The 20,356-nt window shown below is 40.0% G+C and overlaps 1 protein-coding gene across 2 annotated transcripts in view; it reads right to left on the reverse strand.

Annotated features, from left to right (window-relative positions):
- Window positions 1-20,356, reverse strand: part of LOC139135450 (tyrosine-protein kinase abl-1-like) — a 160,265-nt gene that overhangs the window by 110,213 nt on the left and 29,696 nt on the right. Inside the window, exon 1 of one of the 2 annotated variants that reach the window (XM_070702834.1) lies at window positions 16,442-16,718. The exons of the other annotated variant lie outside the window; for it this stretch is intronic. Coding sequence (XP_070558935.1) covers window positions 16,442-16,492 — 51 coding nt within the window. The 5' untranslated portion in view covers window positions 16,493-16,718. Of the gene's footprint in view, window positions 1-16,441; window positions 16,719-20,356 lie in introns of those variants that run through there. 2 annotated transcript variants of the gene reach the window in all.

Raw genomic sequence — 20,356 nt, forward strand, 5'->3', positions numbered from 1 at the left:
TTCGATTTACATAGTATGTATATGGCCTGTCTGTCTGTCTGTCTGTCTGTCTGTCTGTCTGTCTGTCTGTCTGTATCCCTGTCTGTCTCTATCCCTGTCTGTCTCCCTGTCTGTCTTTGTCTCTGTCTGTCTCCCTGTCTCCCTGTCTCCATGTCTGTCTGTCTGTCTGTCTGTCTGTCTGTGTCTGTCTGTCGGTCGGTCGTCGGTCGGTCGGTCGGTCTGTCTCTGTCTGTCTCTGTCTGTCTCCCTGTCTGTCTGTCTGTCTGTCTGTCTGCCTGTCTGTCTGTCTGTCTGTCACTGTCTGTCTCCCTGTCTGTCTCTGTCTCTCTGTCTCTCTGTCTCTCTCTGTCTCTCTCTCTCTCTTTCTATCTCTCATCAATTCTCCCTCATTCTTCAGTAACCTTGCTGGTACAGATGCTATCGACAGTGTGATGTTTATTCCAATCTAATCGACCCTAGAGGCTGTGAAATAATTGACTTTCGTAAATCTCGGAAAAAATATACGAGAACCTCGACGATTGAGTACCCTCTAATAGTCGTCAGGTCAAAGGTCGCCCGATATCGTTCATGTATCACATCTCACTCCATCACGGCAGCGAGGGGAAATTTAGAGGCGGTTTTGCGATCCATGGCTTGCATTAAATTTATTTTGACACAAAGGAAACCTTTAGAAAAAGTGCACCATACCTTGCAATAACAGCATGAGGCAAGGGGTGTTTAAAATCGCCTGTTTTCCGATTGGAATTGGAAAGCAAATATGAATAGAACTCTTATATTGGGCTACGAAATGAATACGTGTCTCACTTACGCGAGCAAATTCTCGATTCCTTTATATCTTGCCTGGTAGTAATATTCGTCACATCGAATGCTAGTGGGTGAGGGATCGACCATTATATACTTGGAGGGGGTTTGATCAGGACTCTGACGAGTAATTTTTCCGTGCTCCAAAAATCTAAATAATCTTCTGATTTTGAAAGTTATTCTTTTTCCGTATTTATACCCGTTTTTTGTAACTAGTTTCATGTAAAGATTTGTACCAAATATGGCTGATAAAAGAGCAAATTTTGCTCTGCAGATTTTTTTCACATGTTTAAATGTTTGATCACCCCTTCCAAATACCTTATGATCGACCTCTGAATACATTGCTCGGATGCATACGAGTTTACCGTCCTCTGAGGATAGCCTTATTTTATGCTCAACGGTGCTGAACTGTCACGCGTTTGACTGTTGTTTGGGATAAAGTACCCCGGAGGGAACCAACTTGTTTATCTTTTAAATTTCGAATGTTTGCTCCAAGTGTGATGAAAACAGCTATCGTATAGATCCTCACGATGTGTGTGCGATAACCGACTCCTCATCATGTCCTTGGCTCGTTTTTGTGATCACCGTGGTTTGCATATTAATCCGTATATTTTGTTGCTCTCAACTCAGAAGAAAATCGCTGCATTACGATTTACAGATGAAGTAAATCGAATGGCATGAAATTAGAAGTGGTGCAAGATTACCTGCTGCAAGAACCTAAAGCCGAAACATTCTCTGACCTATTTTTTGATTAAAAGGTTAGATATTTGCGAGAAGATCACCTAACTAATCTTAACCGCCCGGAGCCATCGCCGAGAAAATCACCCCTGCAATGAAATGAAATTATCCAGATGAACGCCATGTCATAATTGAAAGAGTAAATTACGTAATTAATTTCCGGTTGAAGGTCGACTTTTGAAATTAATGTTCATATTCAGAGTGATGAGTTAATCTGATTTCTTTCTTTTTCATTTTCACGAAGTTCTTTTGATATGAGAAAGTCACAGGTCAATGATTTTAAGAAGTTGGGCGCATCAATGAACCACTAACTTGCAATCTAACAGCGTAATAAAATTGCCGACACATACGGGTCAGCTATGGATGTCCCATACTCATTCCCATACTCATTTCCCAACTCGTGTAGCAGGGATCTGTAACAGTCTTCAGTTTCGCGCAGCGCAAAAGAAAATACGGCATTACTTTGAAAATTAAAGAGGAGGACAACAAAAGAAATACAGCAATTGCATGCACGTCTTCCACAGCAGGGAGAAATTTTGCCCTTCCTTACTTTGATTAATCGCACTTGCACTGTCAACGGTGATTTTGAACCTGAAATGATTAATCAAGAGGTATTTGTACACTGCATTACATAACGTCTTTCATATTTATATTTGATTCATGACAGATAATACCACATACTATCTGCAACCACTTTCCCATTTGCTGTACCTACTCGGTTGAATACACAAGACAGTGAAAAAAATACACACTACCATACGATGTGTGGAGTTGCTTTCCCTTTACTGACACTGTATGTCTGGCTTTTCATTTCTATTACTTTTTCGTTGTTTTTTGTTTATTTATTTCTAATTTTATTAATTTCATATATGTATATATTTCTTTATCTATTTATTAATTTCTCATTTCATTCTCCATCTGTCACTTACATGTTCGTGTCACAGTTCTCGTCGAGATATTCGGAGTATCTTTGAGTGAGTTGGTTTGTACCGTCACAATAGAAAATTGCTGAGTGATTTACGTTGAACGTGATTCGGGGACTAAAATCTCACATTTTTACAATACTTTGCTAAAATGCTGTTCATGAGAACTCATTCTGAAGTCTGTTGAGGGAAAGAAATTTTCACCGTCTTGTTTTTGTCAATATCGAAAATATATTTTCCCCCGTGAGTTAACACAGAATGACAGTATGGTGGCTATTGAAATACAAGTACAGTTAAATTTAAGTAATTTGTTTCTCTCCTCATGGCGACCCCTTATTTTTATTTTTTTATTATTAAAGAGAACGGTTTATAGCTTCCCTGAGGAAACTGTTCTCATTCGACGAGCGTATTGCGTAAATCAGCTAATCCCCATATTAGGGCACGGTACTCTCATCGTACCTATTCGTATTGCTGTTACAGACTTTGTAATTGAAATTCATAAACTGAACGCTTATAATTGAAATGCTTGACTCAGTTATTCATTCCTGCAATAAGCATATCAATCAATCAATCAATCAATCAATTGCGCAAAATCATACACTTGATAAAAATATACCTTGAAACAAAAGATCGAACAATAAACAAAATATCAATTAATCTCGATAAATCGACCGACCAATCAATTATAACCAATCGTTTGATAACATCTCCATTGGTTCTTGTAGAATGATACAAAAAATATGCGAATTTTTTAAGGAGTATGTGTCGTGAAATAAACGCATGAGGACAAATCTACTAAGAAGCATAGCAGTTTGATTTATTCCCAAAGCACACACAATCTGTACAATGAAGTGTTCCACCAATAGAAATTCATAGTATGTATTGCCACTGTACACTTCATCAATTCGAGTAAAATCTGTCAAATTTAATAGAGGCTGGCATAATAACAATCATTGTTATAGAAACGAATTAAAGCTTAAATTATAATCTACGTCCGCTTAATGAAATTCACGATTCACCAGTACATAATTTCCTGTCAAGAATGGTTGATGAGAATATCTAATGACTCCCAAGATGTTGCCCTGACTCAGATGTGTACATTTGACTTAATTAAAACAAAAGTTGACCAGGGATACGCTAACAGAGAGGGAGAATTGCGCCAAAGAGGTACCGCACGACCATGGGCCTGACATCATCTAACCCTCGTGCCCTGAAAGTACTGTTTAGTTAGCCGTCACGTCTGTTGCGTTCTGGATTGCAGGGTGTCTGGTGGGATTTTTTTTTTTTTTGGCGCGCGCGGAAGTCATAGCTCGGGGGCAAGGGAATGCCTCGGCATAACATGGCGGCGCGTACACGGTGGTGTATAGATAGATGAGAGTCAGCCTCAGACTTTGATTAGACTGAAGGAAATTATTCGCCGACGCCTTTGACGCGGTGCTAGGCAGTGTGCATATCAGGCGGCATATTCATTTCTTTCGGGTGCAATTTCACGGGATGTAGCCATGGCAACTTCTGCTCTCGACGAGGGAATGCTGGTAAAAAGGTTTGGCAGACACTGTGTTGAAAACTCGCGATGATGGATGAATATCGGAGAAGCTGCCAAGATGCAGGATGAGAGAGGGATGTGAATAACTCACTCCATGGCTGGGTTCATTCTGCTCTTCCCTGAGCTGATGTGGCAACTTTAAAAAAGCGAATGATTTTCTATATCTTGTCAGGAAATATTGCGTTTGGAAAGAAATGTTTCCCCAAATGTCATAAATTTGCGATGGAATGGAAAATTGCCTTAAAAACTTCAAATTAACAACAATGATAATAACAACGACCGTCACGACGAGTTAATGACATCATCGTCACAAACAGCAGCAGCAGCAAAAACAATAAGTAAAACAATAGCAACATTAACAACATCAACAACAACAACAGTAATAATAATAACGATAATAGAACAATAATATTATATAATATAATGATGATGATGATGATGATGATGATGATGATTAGAAATACTGCTATTATTGTCGCTGTTCTTGTTTTGTCAGTTGTAATTTCGTTTGAATGATATTGATGGACAGCATTGATATTGCCGTATTACGACCAATTCATCATATTTCCATTGTTCTAATATACTGCCATTTCATGTCCTTTCAACCATGGCTGGCACATTATACTAGTAATTCATCATTCTAAGAAATAACAATCCTTTTGACTCTCATTCTAGCCGATGCATGTAGCACCTACTTGATGGCGGCGACGGCATGGTAAAAGAATGACGAAATGCACCACGGTACTTGGTGTTTTCTTTTCAGGAGATGGTCTGTGTACAGTGGTTGCGATAGACTGTCACAGTCGATCTTCAACAAGAGCCGCGGCGACGACAAGATAGAGAGGGTACGAGACTGATGACTCTGTATCAACCAATGTCAGCATAGTTTGATGAAGCGTAATTACGACCCTTTAGATTTATTGTCGCTACATACCCTTTTACGGTAATTTAACGAGAGAGAGAGAGAGAGAGAGAGAGAGAGAGAGAGAGAGAGAGAGAGAGGAGAGGGAGGGAGGGAGAGGGGGAGAGAGAGAGAGAGAGAGAGAGAGAGAGAGAGAGAGAGAGAGAGAGAGAGAGAGAGAGCGAGAGAGAGAGAGAGGCGAGCAGGGGGGACACCAATCAATGTATATCAACACCCCTCGTTAGTTTCAAAAGCAGCAATGTCACCTTCTTTGCCAGGAACACACGCTCCTGTTTATACTGTTCGTGTCATTAACGCAGGCTAAAAGTGAGTGAAGTCTGCTTGTTATTGCTCTCAAGAAGTAGATAATCGAGATGATATAACGAAAGCCCTCCAGCAAGGATAATAAAATATCGATTTTACTCGTATCATTTCGCTGAATATTTTATCGTTTCCTGTTTGATATGCTTTCGATTTTTTATTTTTGAATTGAGAATGGTGCGCCCTACTTCTGTTAGGGTATCTTCGTCGCTTGTTCGGGCGGATCAAATATCGCTATTTTTCGTAAAAATACAGTTTTTTCGATTTTGACTTTTCTGAGATAGATGGCGTAGGCGGTTACCTTCCGGGTGCGAGAGAAAGCTGTTTTAGTGGAGGATTTGCTAGAAATCATAAAATATTGGATGTATTATGTAACCCGAAATATTGGCTAGAAAAATTAAAAACAATCTCCCCCTGGTATCTTGCACTTTTTGTTTTTATTACACAGAAACTCGACAATGTGTCGTATAGTAGTACGAGTGACAGGTGTTCCCCGAAATGATTCACCTTTGAACGCAACAATGTTAAGCAAGAAGGCGCGTTACAACCGCCGCCACGATTACCATCTTGGGCAGCGTAAACGTCACGTTGCCATGAGTTTTATCTCGCGAATGATAGATAAATATATGTGACACTGTGTATGTGTATGTGTGTGTATGTGTGTATGTGTGTGTATCTATGTATATATATATACATACATACATATATATATATATATATATATATATATATATATATATATATATATATATATATATATATATATATAAAGACTGAACCGTTTGTGTGAATATATCGAGGACATAAATAAATCGTTCGAAGACACAAAGAAAGGACAGCGGTTTTTCTAGTCAACGTCTATGCTACATGTCCTCCGACCCAATCAATTATCACTTTTCTAATCTACAGGTGAATACAACACTGTCAGAAGATTGAGATACATGTACACAGTGAAACAATCTGTCGTGTAACCGAGAAGGAAGTACGCAAAAGTGCATGTGTGCTTTCGTTTCCTCGTCTCAGTTTTAAGAAAAAAACTTTTTTCTCTGAAAAGTTCTATCGACTTGATCTATCAAATTTCGCTCGAGACAATGGCCGCTGTTGCTGTTGTGTGGCCTTGCGAACAGTAAGGCTATAGATTCCTGGCGGATGAAAAACATGGAGAAACACTCTCGTGTTTGATTGGCCGCCTTTTCCTTCGACCGATCGTTAAAGCCAAGCCCCATGTTTTGAACGACATCCGATACGCCGAATCGAGAATTACGTTCACAATTGAGCAAATTTCTCGGAAACGAAAACGTTCTGAAAGGGTGCCAGGTCACCTTCCCCCATGGCCGTGACGTCATCTGTGAGATCGGAGACATGTCACGAGATTAGAGGGAAAAGGCTGATCCGCACGCAGAAGGCTAATATCAAATGCATGCAGCCATACTTCTTCAGGAGTGATAGGAAACTGACACTCAGTACCGGTCAGTTGTCATATTCAGTGAAACCGTCTGATGTTTCTGCATTCGTTACGATTCTTCACGGATTTACAACAGCTGGAAAAGTGCAGTCACGTGCTTTCGACAAACGTGATGTTGGTACACTCTGGTTCTATTTGCCTATATAATCCTTTCGGATATTTGATTGACGAATATCTTAGTCTAGGCAAGAAACCACAAGGACAAGAAGTTGTAACTTTCAAGGTTTTCTTACCAATTTTGCAAGTTTTTTTGAAGAAGCGTACGTTTACCTCTGCTGAATGCTAAGGCTAGAGGTTTGATCATAGTGAAGGGTGGCCGGTATCGTATGTCGGGTCGATAGTGTGTTTGCAAGATAGATTTTATTACCCGTATCTGTGATGCTATACTAAGCTGAAATCGGGAGAATTCTTCCTTGCTTGTCCTTGTCGAGACGGAATGTTCCAAGTCATTACCTAAGCTGTACAATAATAGAACATGACACGACAAAAGTCATCAGCTCTCGGTAATACAATCTGAGCAACGAGCAGCAAATAATCGGGTCTCCTGGCAACGTTCGACCTTCTCTCCTGGAGGTGGGCTTCGAAAGTCTGGTGAGTTCGGTCTCTTCTTCGACCTTGGGTCTCGCTTTCCATGAGTATAACGCGAGCAAATCTAACTTTTATGGTGTAGTTCATCCATCCTACCCGCTGCGAGGTTCGCAATTGTCATACGTACATTTGCGCGTCAAATTAGCGGCGCTCGCCTTTAAAGGTATACAGTCACCTGTAATCTAAATATGCCCATATATGGTCAAAGGGGCGTTCCCTGGTATTCAAAATGCCCATGTGAGGGCGCTGTTTTTAAAAAGCGGCCACCCGCTTAAAATCTGTGATTGGTCAGATTTTCTCTTTCCATGGTAACTGTGGCAAAATTGGAACAGGTGACAGTATACCTTTAAGTCTTCAGTTTTAACGCGACCGCCGAGGCGTTGAAAGTCTGCGCGCGCAAATCATTTTGCAAGAATCCCTATCCCTCTTTTCTGTATCGCATGGTAAACACATTCGAGTGAGTTTTGTTGCAAGCTGAACATACCAAGTGCGAATAAATATCATTTAGCGGACGTAAATATGTAGAGTAGTGTCACCTAGGTCAGATAATAATCATGCACACTCCGAAAACACCTCGTAGAAGAGTATTGGGATATCAGTATGCTAACACATGATACACTTTGCGATTTTTAAACATCTTAGGTGATGCGTTTTTATTAGGTTGTGTGTGTGTGTGAGATGTGTGTACGTGCGCGCGCTGTGGTATAGGCCTGACTTTACCCTGTGTATAGTGTAGTATCGTATACGATGCGTTGGTACAATCTTTTTATTATATATACTGTGCAGTGTTATCAATACGTCATGTTACTTTGGCATTATGTTTTACAGTACAAGTCTACTCATTATTGTTTTTTTTTCAAATTGTGCCACAGTGTCCTTTAATTGAATTATAAATCTTCTTCACTGCAATACTTGAGCCGTTACATTTGGTCTATTGTTATGCGTTACAGTACTGGTGACACCATCTTAAAAACACGATTGGAACTAATTTGGGATAATTGGATTTTCACATTTTTGAAATTTCTCAAAAGTGTTAGGTGTCGTATAGCTGAATGTTGCAATATTGCAAATTACTCATAAAAACAAGTGTGTAACGTGAAAAAGAAAAGCAGATGAGATTACATTTGTAGATAAAATCGACATTACTTCACCATGATCCAATTATCCCAAATTAGTTCCAATCGTGTTTGAAGTAAAATGATAATACTACATAACATGGCGACTAGACTGTACAATGTGATGAAAATACTCTGCAAAGCATAACGGCAAGATTATACCATATCATATCAAAATCTGACAACATATTTAATTCGATTACTATTCAACATAAACGACAAGATCATTCCATATAACGGAAAGATTACATAACAAAACACCCCTCTATAGACCTGTCCATAAGAAAGAGCGTCATATAGAATGGAGGCAACCATTAACGTGAAACTCAAGTTTTAAACAAATATTTTATGATCCAAGAGCAATGCATACACAGAGCTCTTCGATTTGTAATCCTGAAGGAGTGTTTTCTACCCCCTGCATTAAGAGTACACTATTTATTTGATTTACAAGTAAAAGAGATACCTCGCTGCAGTATACTGCATGCTAGAGTCTTTTAACTTGTATGCTGTTCTAAATCCTGGTACGGTATCAATATTTCATTTATTGTATCGATTTGAGGCGACTATCTGTCTTGACATATGAAAGGCAGACACATTTATTTTCCAAATTTTTATACTGCGTTAAGTATCGGAAGGAGAAAAAAAATGAGTACGCGCAAGCCTGCGAGCGACACGGTAATTCTACAGAATTGTGCGGGACATAGTGCAGCTTCATTGTGAAGAGCACGTATGGGCTTCGATTTCACGTGACTTGCCAATGCGGCCGCGGGCATTTCGCAAACGTCGGATATCAGACGTGACGAACGATCCTCTCTTCGATGCTCCAAACAGGCCGTGTAATATAGTCATGAATATGTATAGGTTCTTGGGTATTAATTCAACATCATTTCTTGCGTAGTTTTCACCGTACTTGTACTAAAGAGCGTACAGTAGGTGAGTTTTAGATCCAGAAATGACTTTTGAATCTCTGAATAATCAGATTCTTGCTGAAAGCACACAAGGGCTAAATATAGAATTAAAAAATCGTGATTGGTTAACTTAACTCTACCGGAAAGACGTGTAATGTGCTCAATTAGTAACTGCCATGTGACCCTGAACATCAAAGAAGTAGTTCTCTGTACGTGCTGGGTAACGAGACTCACACATTAGAGTGAGGTTCAATGCATCTTCCCTCTTAGCTAGTGAATTTTTAGTACCCAAGCCGGCACGTATATCGGTCCGTGATAGTTTAATTTGCCGACAGAAGCGTGCGATGTGTACAAGGGGTCGAATAAAATGATTGCGTGATGAGCTGCTGCTTTTATATGTTGTATTACCTTTAAAATATCAAACTCAAGTCAGAGATTGCGAATTCACGCTAGTTCGATTCAAGTACCTAGCTTAATTGACGTTTAACACATATCTGCCACTGCAACGGCAATTTTAGAGAATTCGATACTAGAGTATAATTTTAGTGGAGCGCTTGGAATAACAACCCCGCATTCACTCGACTTTGGAGGTCACTTGAAAGAAAATTCGAAGATACGTGGAAAAGTAGAGCGGTACAGTTTACTTGCGTGCATTGTCGTGCTGTGTCTGAAGTGAGGGCAACTCTCTATAGTTGTATTGTATGGAGTATACAGATGGCTGTATGCGATATTGTTCTGTACGTTATAAGATTCATGATAGAGCATTACATACAGTAAGGTGCTAGGCAGTGCGATCTAATCAACTACACCATAAATAGTCGTGCACTTCATTATATCCATAATTGCGATTTCTATTATAATGCATTATAACGCCAAATATGCCCATTCTGTGCCAAAATCACGTGACCAAAAAAAGATAAGTCAGGCGTCCTTTGGCTCTCCTAAAGTGTCGTCAGATGCTTTTCCCTAGCGAAGAAGTGACCGGTCACGTGGGCATGAGGAGAGTGTCGTCTGCCGTTTTGAAACGATGGCGCAGGGTCAGAACGATATGAGCGACGTGCCTCTGACAAAAAGGGTGACATTTTGCATTCAAGCAGGGCAGGAACTTAGGGGTCGTCGATCATAATTAAAATATGACGCACCAGAAAAGCAATTCCTTGATTTTGATTTCAATCCCTCCCCCTCAAAATCGAATGTAAAATTAGTTTCAGGAAAGCTGTGGTGTTTACTTTGTATAGAGAATACCAACCTGTCCTCAACACACAAGTTGTGCAAAATCAACACATGAATATTAAACAAACTGTAAGTTTACACTTTTTCAAATTTTTACTTCTTCGGTAGTCTATGTTCTTTTGCCGGAGTTCAAACGATGTTTTTTGATATTTTTAGGTTGTCGTGGTTTATGTCCCGTTTCTTTCTCCCTGAACGCGGAGATAGTACTGCGTCGATGCAGTATAATCACATTTAGTTGATTCCATACGTTCAAAATCACGCTCAAATAAGCAGTACAGTACAACGCAGCATATATTGCAGTAAAGTACAGTACAGTACAGTATAGTACAGTTCAGAACAGACAGTAAAGTACAGTAGCATACAGTACAGTTCAGAACAGACAGTACCGTACAGAATAGAACAGTACAGTACAGTACAGTACAGTACAGTACAGTACACTACAGTACAGTACAGTACAGTATAGTACAGTACAGTACAGAAAAGTGCATTACAGAACAAGAAAAGAAAAGACAAGACACTAACTACAGTATAAGACAGCGTAGTGGTGAAACGTTAGACACTTTCCAATTGAATCTTGCTTTCTAGTTCATTAAAAAATGCTTCTTTCTCGGAATAGACATTTCAACCTAGCGGGCTAAATAGATATCTTATAACGCGCGAACAAACCAGACCCGATTCATTCGATACTATATACAACGTGTACGTTTTGTTGTGATTACAGAAGAGCTCTGGGGTGGTAGTTTAAAGCCGACACTCGTCCTGCCGGTTCTTCACTAACAACGATATCATTGTAAAATTGCAATATGACGTGCGATACTCTTTGCGATGTTTACATCGAACGAGATTGATGAATGCCCAAGTTCCTCGTCGGCGCCTTACGTTACACGGTGTCATCGGCTTATTTAAATCATAGACCCTCCAGGTCTTGTTTAATTCTATTTTTATAACCGTCGCATTTGTTGTTCTGGGTGTGAATAATATTGTGGACTCCCTAATATGTTTTGGCCCCTCGTTTCACTTAAGCTTTTCGTGTTTCTACTGTGTTAATGCAGCGGTGCTTGATGGTTATTCTTATGAAAATGACTCTCAAGAAGACAAGAAATGAAGGATGGAAGTGCTGGACATTCGTCTGTTTGACAGATCTTCTCAATCGATGACAAGAACAGCACTTCTTGTACCGACGTCTTGACATCATCACTATAGAGACAACAATCTTCTATGCCAAATCTTTCCTTAAATTTTTTTCTAAAGGTTGATTTGGGCAGATTAATAGCATAATCTTGAATCACATCACTTAAACTCACTCCGACGTAAAAGTGTTGTGTCAGCAGTTAACCAAAGCTCGGACAAACACACAGCATTGAAGGTCAACGGCAGAATACGCGAGTACGTAATCGGTTACGTGTAAACAGCCGTGTATTTCAACAGATATCAGTTTTGAGAGTGCCTGTAACACTATTGTGTGGTAGACACTCAACTCCGCTTCAAAGAAAAACGGTCGTGCCACACGACGTGAACTATTCGTATTATTCGTTTCCTTCCAGGAACATACGGTGTGTAGAACTACATGTACAGTGAATTGAATGTAACAAAATTTATAGCGACGTCAAGGAAAAACATTAATGCTGAGATTAATTTGAATCACAACTTCTTTAAATTTCTGCGATAAAACTCGAATGATAAAATCTGCCTTCAAAAAGAATTGGGTTTGTCTCTCGCGGTTTTCTTTCAGGATGTATCCACATGCGCGGTAATAACTTTTTCGAAATCATTTTTGGTCTACAGGCAGCTACTGGTGACTCAGTTAACTTTAGTTTGTAATTTAAAGGCATGTGTTGGCACCAGATTGTCTCATCAGAAAATTTACCAACGTGATTACATTTTCAATGGAAAACAAAAGGCTCTCACATTTCCGTAATCCTCTTACAAGACTAGAACAAAGGTGATCCCAGGGATCGCGAGCAATGCCTTTAAGAATCCCTATTTCTCGACGACAAAGCAAATGTGCTGAGCCACTGCATGTTTTACGTAATTTCACCAGTACACATTTCGGTCGATCACCGGGCCGTTACAAAGAGTGGCTAGAGTGGCATAACACTGCATCAGTACTGATTTGGCGTCATTAAGTGTGGAGAAATGTAATCCGATTATTAATTTTGCGTACCATTGTAAGTCGGACAATGGGTTTATTACTCAATAGTGGAGGTGATCAAGTCTTTTATCGACAGTAGAATTCAGTCTTCGATAAGTACTAAAATTTAATGATTATACTTTACAAGGCAAAATGCAGCAATGCAGAACATCCACGCTAACTGCCTCAAGCCAATACCATCAGCCCGTCCTGTTCAGCTCTTCGTCTTGTCTGTATTATTAACGATTCAATGAAAGTTGTTCTTGCACTGCCGAGTGTTTACGGAACATTGATCGTCCTAGGGGTAGTTTCCTCTGAAGGCAGCCGGTAGCCGGTAGCCTCACAGGGCGTTCAGCTTGACATCCTCTAGCGCGTGCGATTCGTATTTACCGGTCATATTTGTATCTTTGGTCATTCCCTTGATATGATATGACGTATGCACTTCCCTCGGAGTCTCCACGTTGCTAGACTGTGTTCCTGTTATTTAATTTTGAATACTAAGCGATAATGTTGAGTTGTTCATGTTAGCATGTTGTTGCTAATTACTGCGATGTACACCACTCAATTTTGACTTAAGTGTTTACACTGTTCCCTTTCAACATTAAGTCAATTTGAACAACAAAATCTGCGTCGTTTTGCGGCCGTGATTTTGTGTCGAAGATGCTCTCGTATTGCATACATACATACATACATACATACATACATACATACATACATACATACATACATACATACATACATACATACATACATATATACATATATATATATATATATACATATATATATATATATATATATATATATATATATATATATATATATATATATATATATATATATATATATATATATATATATATATATATATATACAATTTACTACATGGAATTCCCCCGTCATAGTGGCCTATCGCTTGACCTCCAACAAGCACAGTGTATATCGAGCTTTAACTCACTTTTCTGGTTTTATGGAGGTTGATTTCACAGTCCTATTCATTTCTTTTGCAAGGCAATGGGAGCTTTTAAAGCACACATCACTGACCCTGTCCACTTCGCCGATATAACGAGGCTCTTTGATTCATTCAACCTCGAGCTTTTTAATCTAGCGAAAGCCCCCAGCAAAGCAAAGCCGTTCTCAGACTGTAAAGCGGAATTTATGGTTACAGGTCGACTAATGCGTTATTCTTTCTCGAGAACGGTTGCATGTTCATGAAACCAGGGCTTGTTGTGTTGTTGTATCTGACCAAACGGTGAAGCTACATTTATGCCATAACGATTTTAACGTTACCGGTTTTTCTCTTCCTAAAGAATGAGGGGTGGCAATCCTTATCGGAATCCCTGTCGGAATCCTCTTTCACATAGCTCCGTAGTTTTCTAATCTCTCGGTTGCATTATGCTTCCTACAAGTGTGTTTTACCACTGTAATAGCTACCATTTAAAGTAATTGTATACTGCCAGCATATACTGCTGAAGTTGAAAACTGCGGGTTTTTTGTATGCAAATGGAATTTAATACAATTGACCTTCCGTTCTTAGTCTTTCCTATAATCCTAGTCTTCCTTGCGCTCGTTTTGGTTAATCCCAGCTCCAGTTTCAACTTCAGTCGATAATTGTACCTCATCAGACCGCGCTAATCTCTACCTTTTCATTTTATCTTGCTGCACCATGGCTGAAAGTTCTGACTGTGTGGTTATTATGTAACAGAAATAAAATGCCATTTCAGGTCCGACTGAAGGCGTTGGTCGGGTTTCTGCCCCGTTGCTGAGTGGATTACGTCATGGCGAGTGGGCTAATGACATCATAGTACCAACGAGAAAACGTTCGGCTCACTGTAGCCATCTCAATATCATATGCCCTCAGAATTTGCTGAAATGGCGCAATTTGGACTACACGACTCCACTCGCAGTTTCTTCCTCTTGCGATCCCAAGACATACTGTATAGTTTAGGATGTGCGTTTGGTGTTCGATGGTCAAGACAAACAATATACTTGACTTCTCAGACAAGTGGTGCATGTTAAAGGGACAAATTCGGCCATTTTTCATGAATTTTGTTTGTTGCGAGATACTGCTTATATTGTTTGACATGCTGAAAAATACCGAATGAATGGGTGACCACGAATATATCCGATCCCGGTTTTAGACGAACTAAATGAAGCTATCGCGAAAATGAATAAATGGTCATGACCATTAATTCATTTTCGCGATGGTTTGGTTTATCGTGTCCAAAATCGGAGTCGAATATATTCATGGTCACCCATTCATTCAGTATTTTCCAACATGTCAAACAATATAAGTAGTATCTCGCATCAAACAAAATTCATGAAAAATGGCTGACTTTGTCCCTTTAACTTCCTCGACCACAATGACCTGCAGCAGCAGGCAAGATCAATCTTGTACATTAAAATGATTTTCGCAGGTCATTTTGCAGCCCCTTCACCAGCTGTGCTCGAATCGAAACATGAAGGGCTCTGCATGTTTACAAAAAAAACGGCACACACTAAATAACGCTCGTCAAAACTCAACACTGAACACAAACGAATGCAATGCAATACAAACATGTACACTACGGATAAAAGCATCGCCACCAGCCCATCATCGGATCTGTGTCACGGTTTATGATTTTTATTCCCATCTTGATTCAAAATTGCCGTACTAGCCCTGTACGAGAGGAAATATCGGGAATCATACATTTCGAACCTCACGATCTTGCATCCAATGCCCGCCTCCCCCCCCTCCGGAAAAAAACTACTCTCAATGCGTTGCTGTTTCAAAACTTATGTTCCGCAATGTTTTTACCCTTGTATCAATATTTGAAACATTTGGAAATTAATTGCCCTGAAGTCGTTTCTATTTTGTACAACTTTACGTGTATTTTAAAGCACTACTTTCTCATTCGATCCAAATTAAAACGTGATGTAATTTCTCATGAATTCAACGGAGTGACGACACGGTTGATACGAATGTACAATATCTAAAAATGTGCATGTTGAATTTCATAACGGACAAGGTGGATGTGTGGGTATTTTTCTAAGCTGCGTCATCAAACCTCACTTTGCGATTTATTTCGAGCTATTCTGCTGTATATGTGTTTGTAGCAAACATATGAAATATCAAATATTAATGCATTGTTTGCAATGTATTATTTACTTTTCGGGAACACAGCTCTCTGTCTATAACAGAAAAAAAATATACAATGTGTGCCCTATCCCTGCTGGTGGTCGGGTTTTAAGAAGCAGGCTGTCAACCGTGACATTTAAAGACACTGTTGTAGTTGTAGCGAGTCTATATCAGCCCTGCTGAGTCCGTGCACTTTCTAAGAATTGAAAGATGACCACCGCTAATTTGACAACAGAACACACACATTCCCCGTTCAACGGCAATGCTTGAAAACCGGGTGGTATTTATCAGGCAACAGCGTAATACTACGCACAGTGGTCCTGTTAACGCAACAACCTGAACAGCGACGGTTGTAGATAGCGGCGTTGATGACCACTGCACCGAATGATAGTAAACATCGACGACGTAGAAAAAAAGAGAAATACCAAACGGTGAATTAACAAGCCTAGGGTTGCGCTGTTCAACACGAGGGCCGTCTTACTATCACCACTGTATCACACTATGCATGGCAATACGCGTTCAAGGCTTTGCCAAGCCATTGAAAAACAAGGAAGCTGAAAATGCAAACTCACTGCATGCCTTGCAGATACTATATCATAAACGAGGGCATATTTCACAATATTCCAGTGTCTACATTGACTATTAAAACTTACCCTTGGTGAAGAAAGCGGCGAACGAGGGCAGGAAAGCTTAGGACTCGCCATATTGCTCGCAGACTTCGATGGGTATTGTACAGGAATTGATGGAGAGCTTTGGTTTTGTTCACAAGTTCAGCACATTTCAAAACATGACCAGTTTAAATCCACGGGAGATTTCGAAGCTCGTCGCATACTGCTTCGGCGTCGACGTACAAGATAACACACCCTTGCAACAAAAATATTCCTCACTTCACATGAACAAGCGCTGGCGAGGCAGGATATTCAACAGCGTAATATTACACTACGCTATGTCTCTCAATATGCAAATTGTGCAGAAGGCTATCTCTCATTGGGCAGGAGTAATGTAACAGATAGTATAGGCTTCTTTCGACCAGATAAACCAGAAAGTATGAGCATGAGCACGCCCTCATTAAAGGTTGGCAAAGAACCTGGCCGTTGTCTTTAAATCGTTCATTATTTGACAACGGTTAGTTCCATTCAGAAATGTCGACAAATTCGTCGTTTTTTCTGACCGACAGAGGAGCTAAACCCGAAGCTGCCTCTTCACTACACCATACATTGAAGACTCCAAAACAGACATCGGTGACAGATTGCAATCATGCAGATTCGCGAAATGAAACGATCGCGCTTCGAGTGTAGGGGAATCTCTGTATAAACATGTAGGCCTATATCATGATGACGGATAATGGAGCCAGATAATCGAATCATTCCGTTCGCAACCTTTTAGCATGTGAAGCACGATTATTCCTTTATATCCGAGGCATGTTCACATAAGCTTTCACTAGCCGTCGTATACGAAGCAACCAACAACGCGAGTCCATGGCTGTGATCCCATCAACCCATAGTCTGGAAAGGGTCTATATTATGCGCGTTCAGTATGTTGGTATGGACAAGACATGAAGTCCTATAGACTCAAGCCAAGGGCGTGTTATTTCCAATAATTGAATGGTTGGGATATGCGGTCGTCAAAAGTTTTATAAAACATTTCTCTCTGAACAAAACCTTTAAAAAAACCTCAGAATGGATACTTAGATTTGCCAGTTATTACGAGCTATTAAATTCATTTGACTGCTCGAAAGGAGAGTAGAATAAATTGAAGAATGATATGGTATTACATGTTAAACTCGGTATCAAATTAAAGCCGACAGGTGTTGTCGAAAACTATAATTGTAAAAATTATGCATACTATAATATGTCCTTGTATAACGGGCCTATTTGCACCAGATTGAGCTCGTGCTTTGCATTCGTTATGTTTTATCAATTGTTTTTATCCAGCAAACTGGTTTCGCTTTTTGCTATAAAGAAAACGGGAAACTCCAATGATCATTGTTCTTTTGTGTAGCACAGTGAGGGCGTGACATATATTATTGTTACTGCTGATCAGTGGTTTTCGTTATCGTACGCAAAATGCTTTCATTACATTCAACATCTGTGTACGCGCAATAGAGATACACTATAGTTTTCTGCGATCATCGATCAATATCAATAACGTACACTGAGATAGATGCAGTAGATTAAGTTTAGAAACCTATGGTGATCGCTAACATGCGACAAAATACCATCGAAAATCCATTGCAGCAGTGCCAAGAAACTCTTTTTTGACCAATGCTGTCGCTTCACGAGAAAGAAAAGAGAAAACAGGGCAAATTGTGGGATTTTAAGATACAAAATTGTAATCGGCAAGTGCGTTGATTCTACAACTGAACGATTGATTTGAAATGTTATTTTTTATCTAATTGCATCGCAAGACTTGTCACAAATGATGCACTTTTCTTGTGGTAGTCACAGATACCAGTAACTAGTGACAACAATCTGAAAAATCGCCGCCGGGTTAATTTCCTTGAATTGAAAACCGCCCCTGTAATAGCAAAGACCTTGGTTTTGCAGAGATCTATGTGCAGATATGACGCCAAACACGACTATCGAATCACGCTGGCATCTGTTGAAGACCACGCAGTATATGAAGGCGCTCATGTAAACAACATTTGCACACATACAGCATAAAACCTTGCACTCAAACACAAGCATGAACAGCGGGGGAGGGGGTGAGAAACTCTTCTTTATCTTCTCTTTATCATTCAATACAACCGAGTATCTTACGGCTGATACACAAGACGAAACACCCTCTATAGCTGCGGCAGTCTAATTATATAGATGATTCTTAAATTAGAATTCCATTTTGATACACACACCGTTACAGGTAAAACAAGAAAATTAGACGTCCTCAGCAGAGGCGCCTTTCTTGCCCGATATCAAATGACAGCGAGGCAATTGAGCCAGAAAGTGCATATCAAAGACTATGTGCGGATAGACTGATGCGCCGATAGATGACATATCCAAGCACACGTGAGGTCATCCGGGGTCTCAATAATTGACATCTGCCGCTGTTGTGTCACATTTAAAGTGACACAACGATATATCATGCGATTTCGAAAAGTCTCACATGTCTATTAACTGACACTTGTTTTTTAACGTATTCTCTTACAATATGCCCTCTATCTGTCTGTCTCACTCTCTGTCGCTGTCTCTATGTCGCTGTCTCTGTCGCAGTCTGTTTCTCCTTCGGGTCCAGAAATGCTTGCTCTCTCTCTCTCTCTCTCTCTCTCTCTCTCTCTCTCTCTCCTCTCCTCTCTCTCTCTCTCTCTCTCTCTCTCTCTCTCTCTCTCTCTCTCTCTCTCTCTCTCTCTCTCTCTCTCTCTCTCTCTCTGTCTGTCTGTCTGTCTGTCTGTCTGTCTGTCTGTCTGTCTCTCTGTCTTCTCTCTCTCTCTCTCTCTCTCTCTCTCTCTCTCTCTCTCTCTCTCTCTCTCTCTCTCTCTCTCTCTCTCTCTCTCTCTCTCTCTCTCTCTCTCTCTCTCTCTCTCTCTCTCTCTGGCTTTCCCCAGGAAACATATATGAATTCATCGTTTTAATGATGTTGCTAGAATCCCCGAATTAACGCTACAAAAAACACGATTGGAACTAATTTGGGATAATTGGATGGTGAAGTAATGTCGATTTTATCTACAAATGTAATCTCATCTGCTTTTCTATTTACGTTACACACTTGTTTTATGAGTAATTTGCAATATTACAACATTTAGCTATACGGCACCTAACACTTTTGAGAAATTTGAAAAATGTTAAAATCCAATTATCACAAATTAGTTCCAATCGTGTTACAATGAAATTCTAGCTAAAACATCTCAGACAGTATATAACACGGACAGTTTCTGATAAGCGTTCTTAAACTGTGCATGTGATCCAGAACAGTTTACATCGTCGACATCATATTAATAACTTGTTCAAGGTCAATTACAAAGAGTCTCACAAAAACACGTTAGCCGTCCCGATACGGTTTATAAACCAGCCCACCTACGATATTTTAAAGTAGCCTATATGATGACGAAATATTGATAGAACAAATACATCTATCACATTGAATTGGTCGAGACGTGAAAAACAGTACCATATTAACGATATAGTACAATTACAACACGCGCGAGCTCAACGCCAGAATTTACATACGCCCTTCTGATAAAGTTGTAATAAACCATCCCAGAAACGCGCATACACACCTGCAGTTACGACCCCGAGTTCACTCCGAGTACGCACTCGCTATGGCTTGTGCATTTATGTGGTGAATGAACTGTTTAAAATCTCAGGATCTCCGAGCTGTGGTTTATTGCCTAAGACATAAGAAGCTATATACGAAAATACATGCTCACATTGCGTACGCGCACACCCACACACATACACACACACACACGCACACGCACGCACACGCACGCAAGCACAAAGACACGCAGACACACACGCAGATATACAATCGCACACGCGCACGTACACACGCACTCGCTCACTTACTCACATTCTTCTGGCGTCGTGAGTAATCCTATCGACAGGCAAGGAAAACTGCAAGGATAAATCATC

This window comes from Ptychodera flava, chromosome 6 (assembly GCF_041260155.1).
Source record: "Ptychodera flava strain L36383 chromosome 6, AS_Pfla_20210202, whole genome shotgun sequence".
In the NCBI taxonomy this organism is placed as follows: Eukaryota; Metazoa; Hemichordata; class Enteropneusta; family Ptychoderidae; genus Ptychodera; species Ptychodera flava.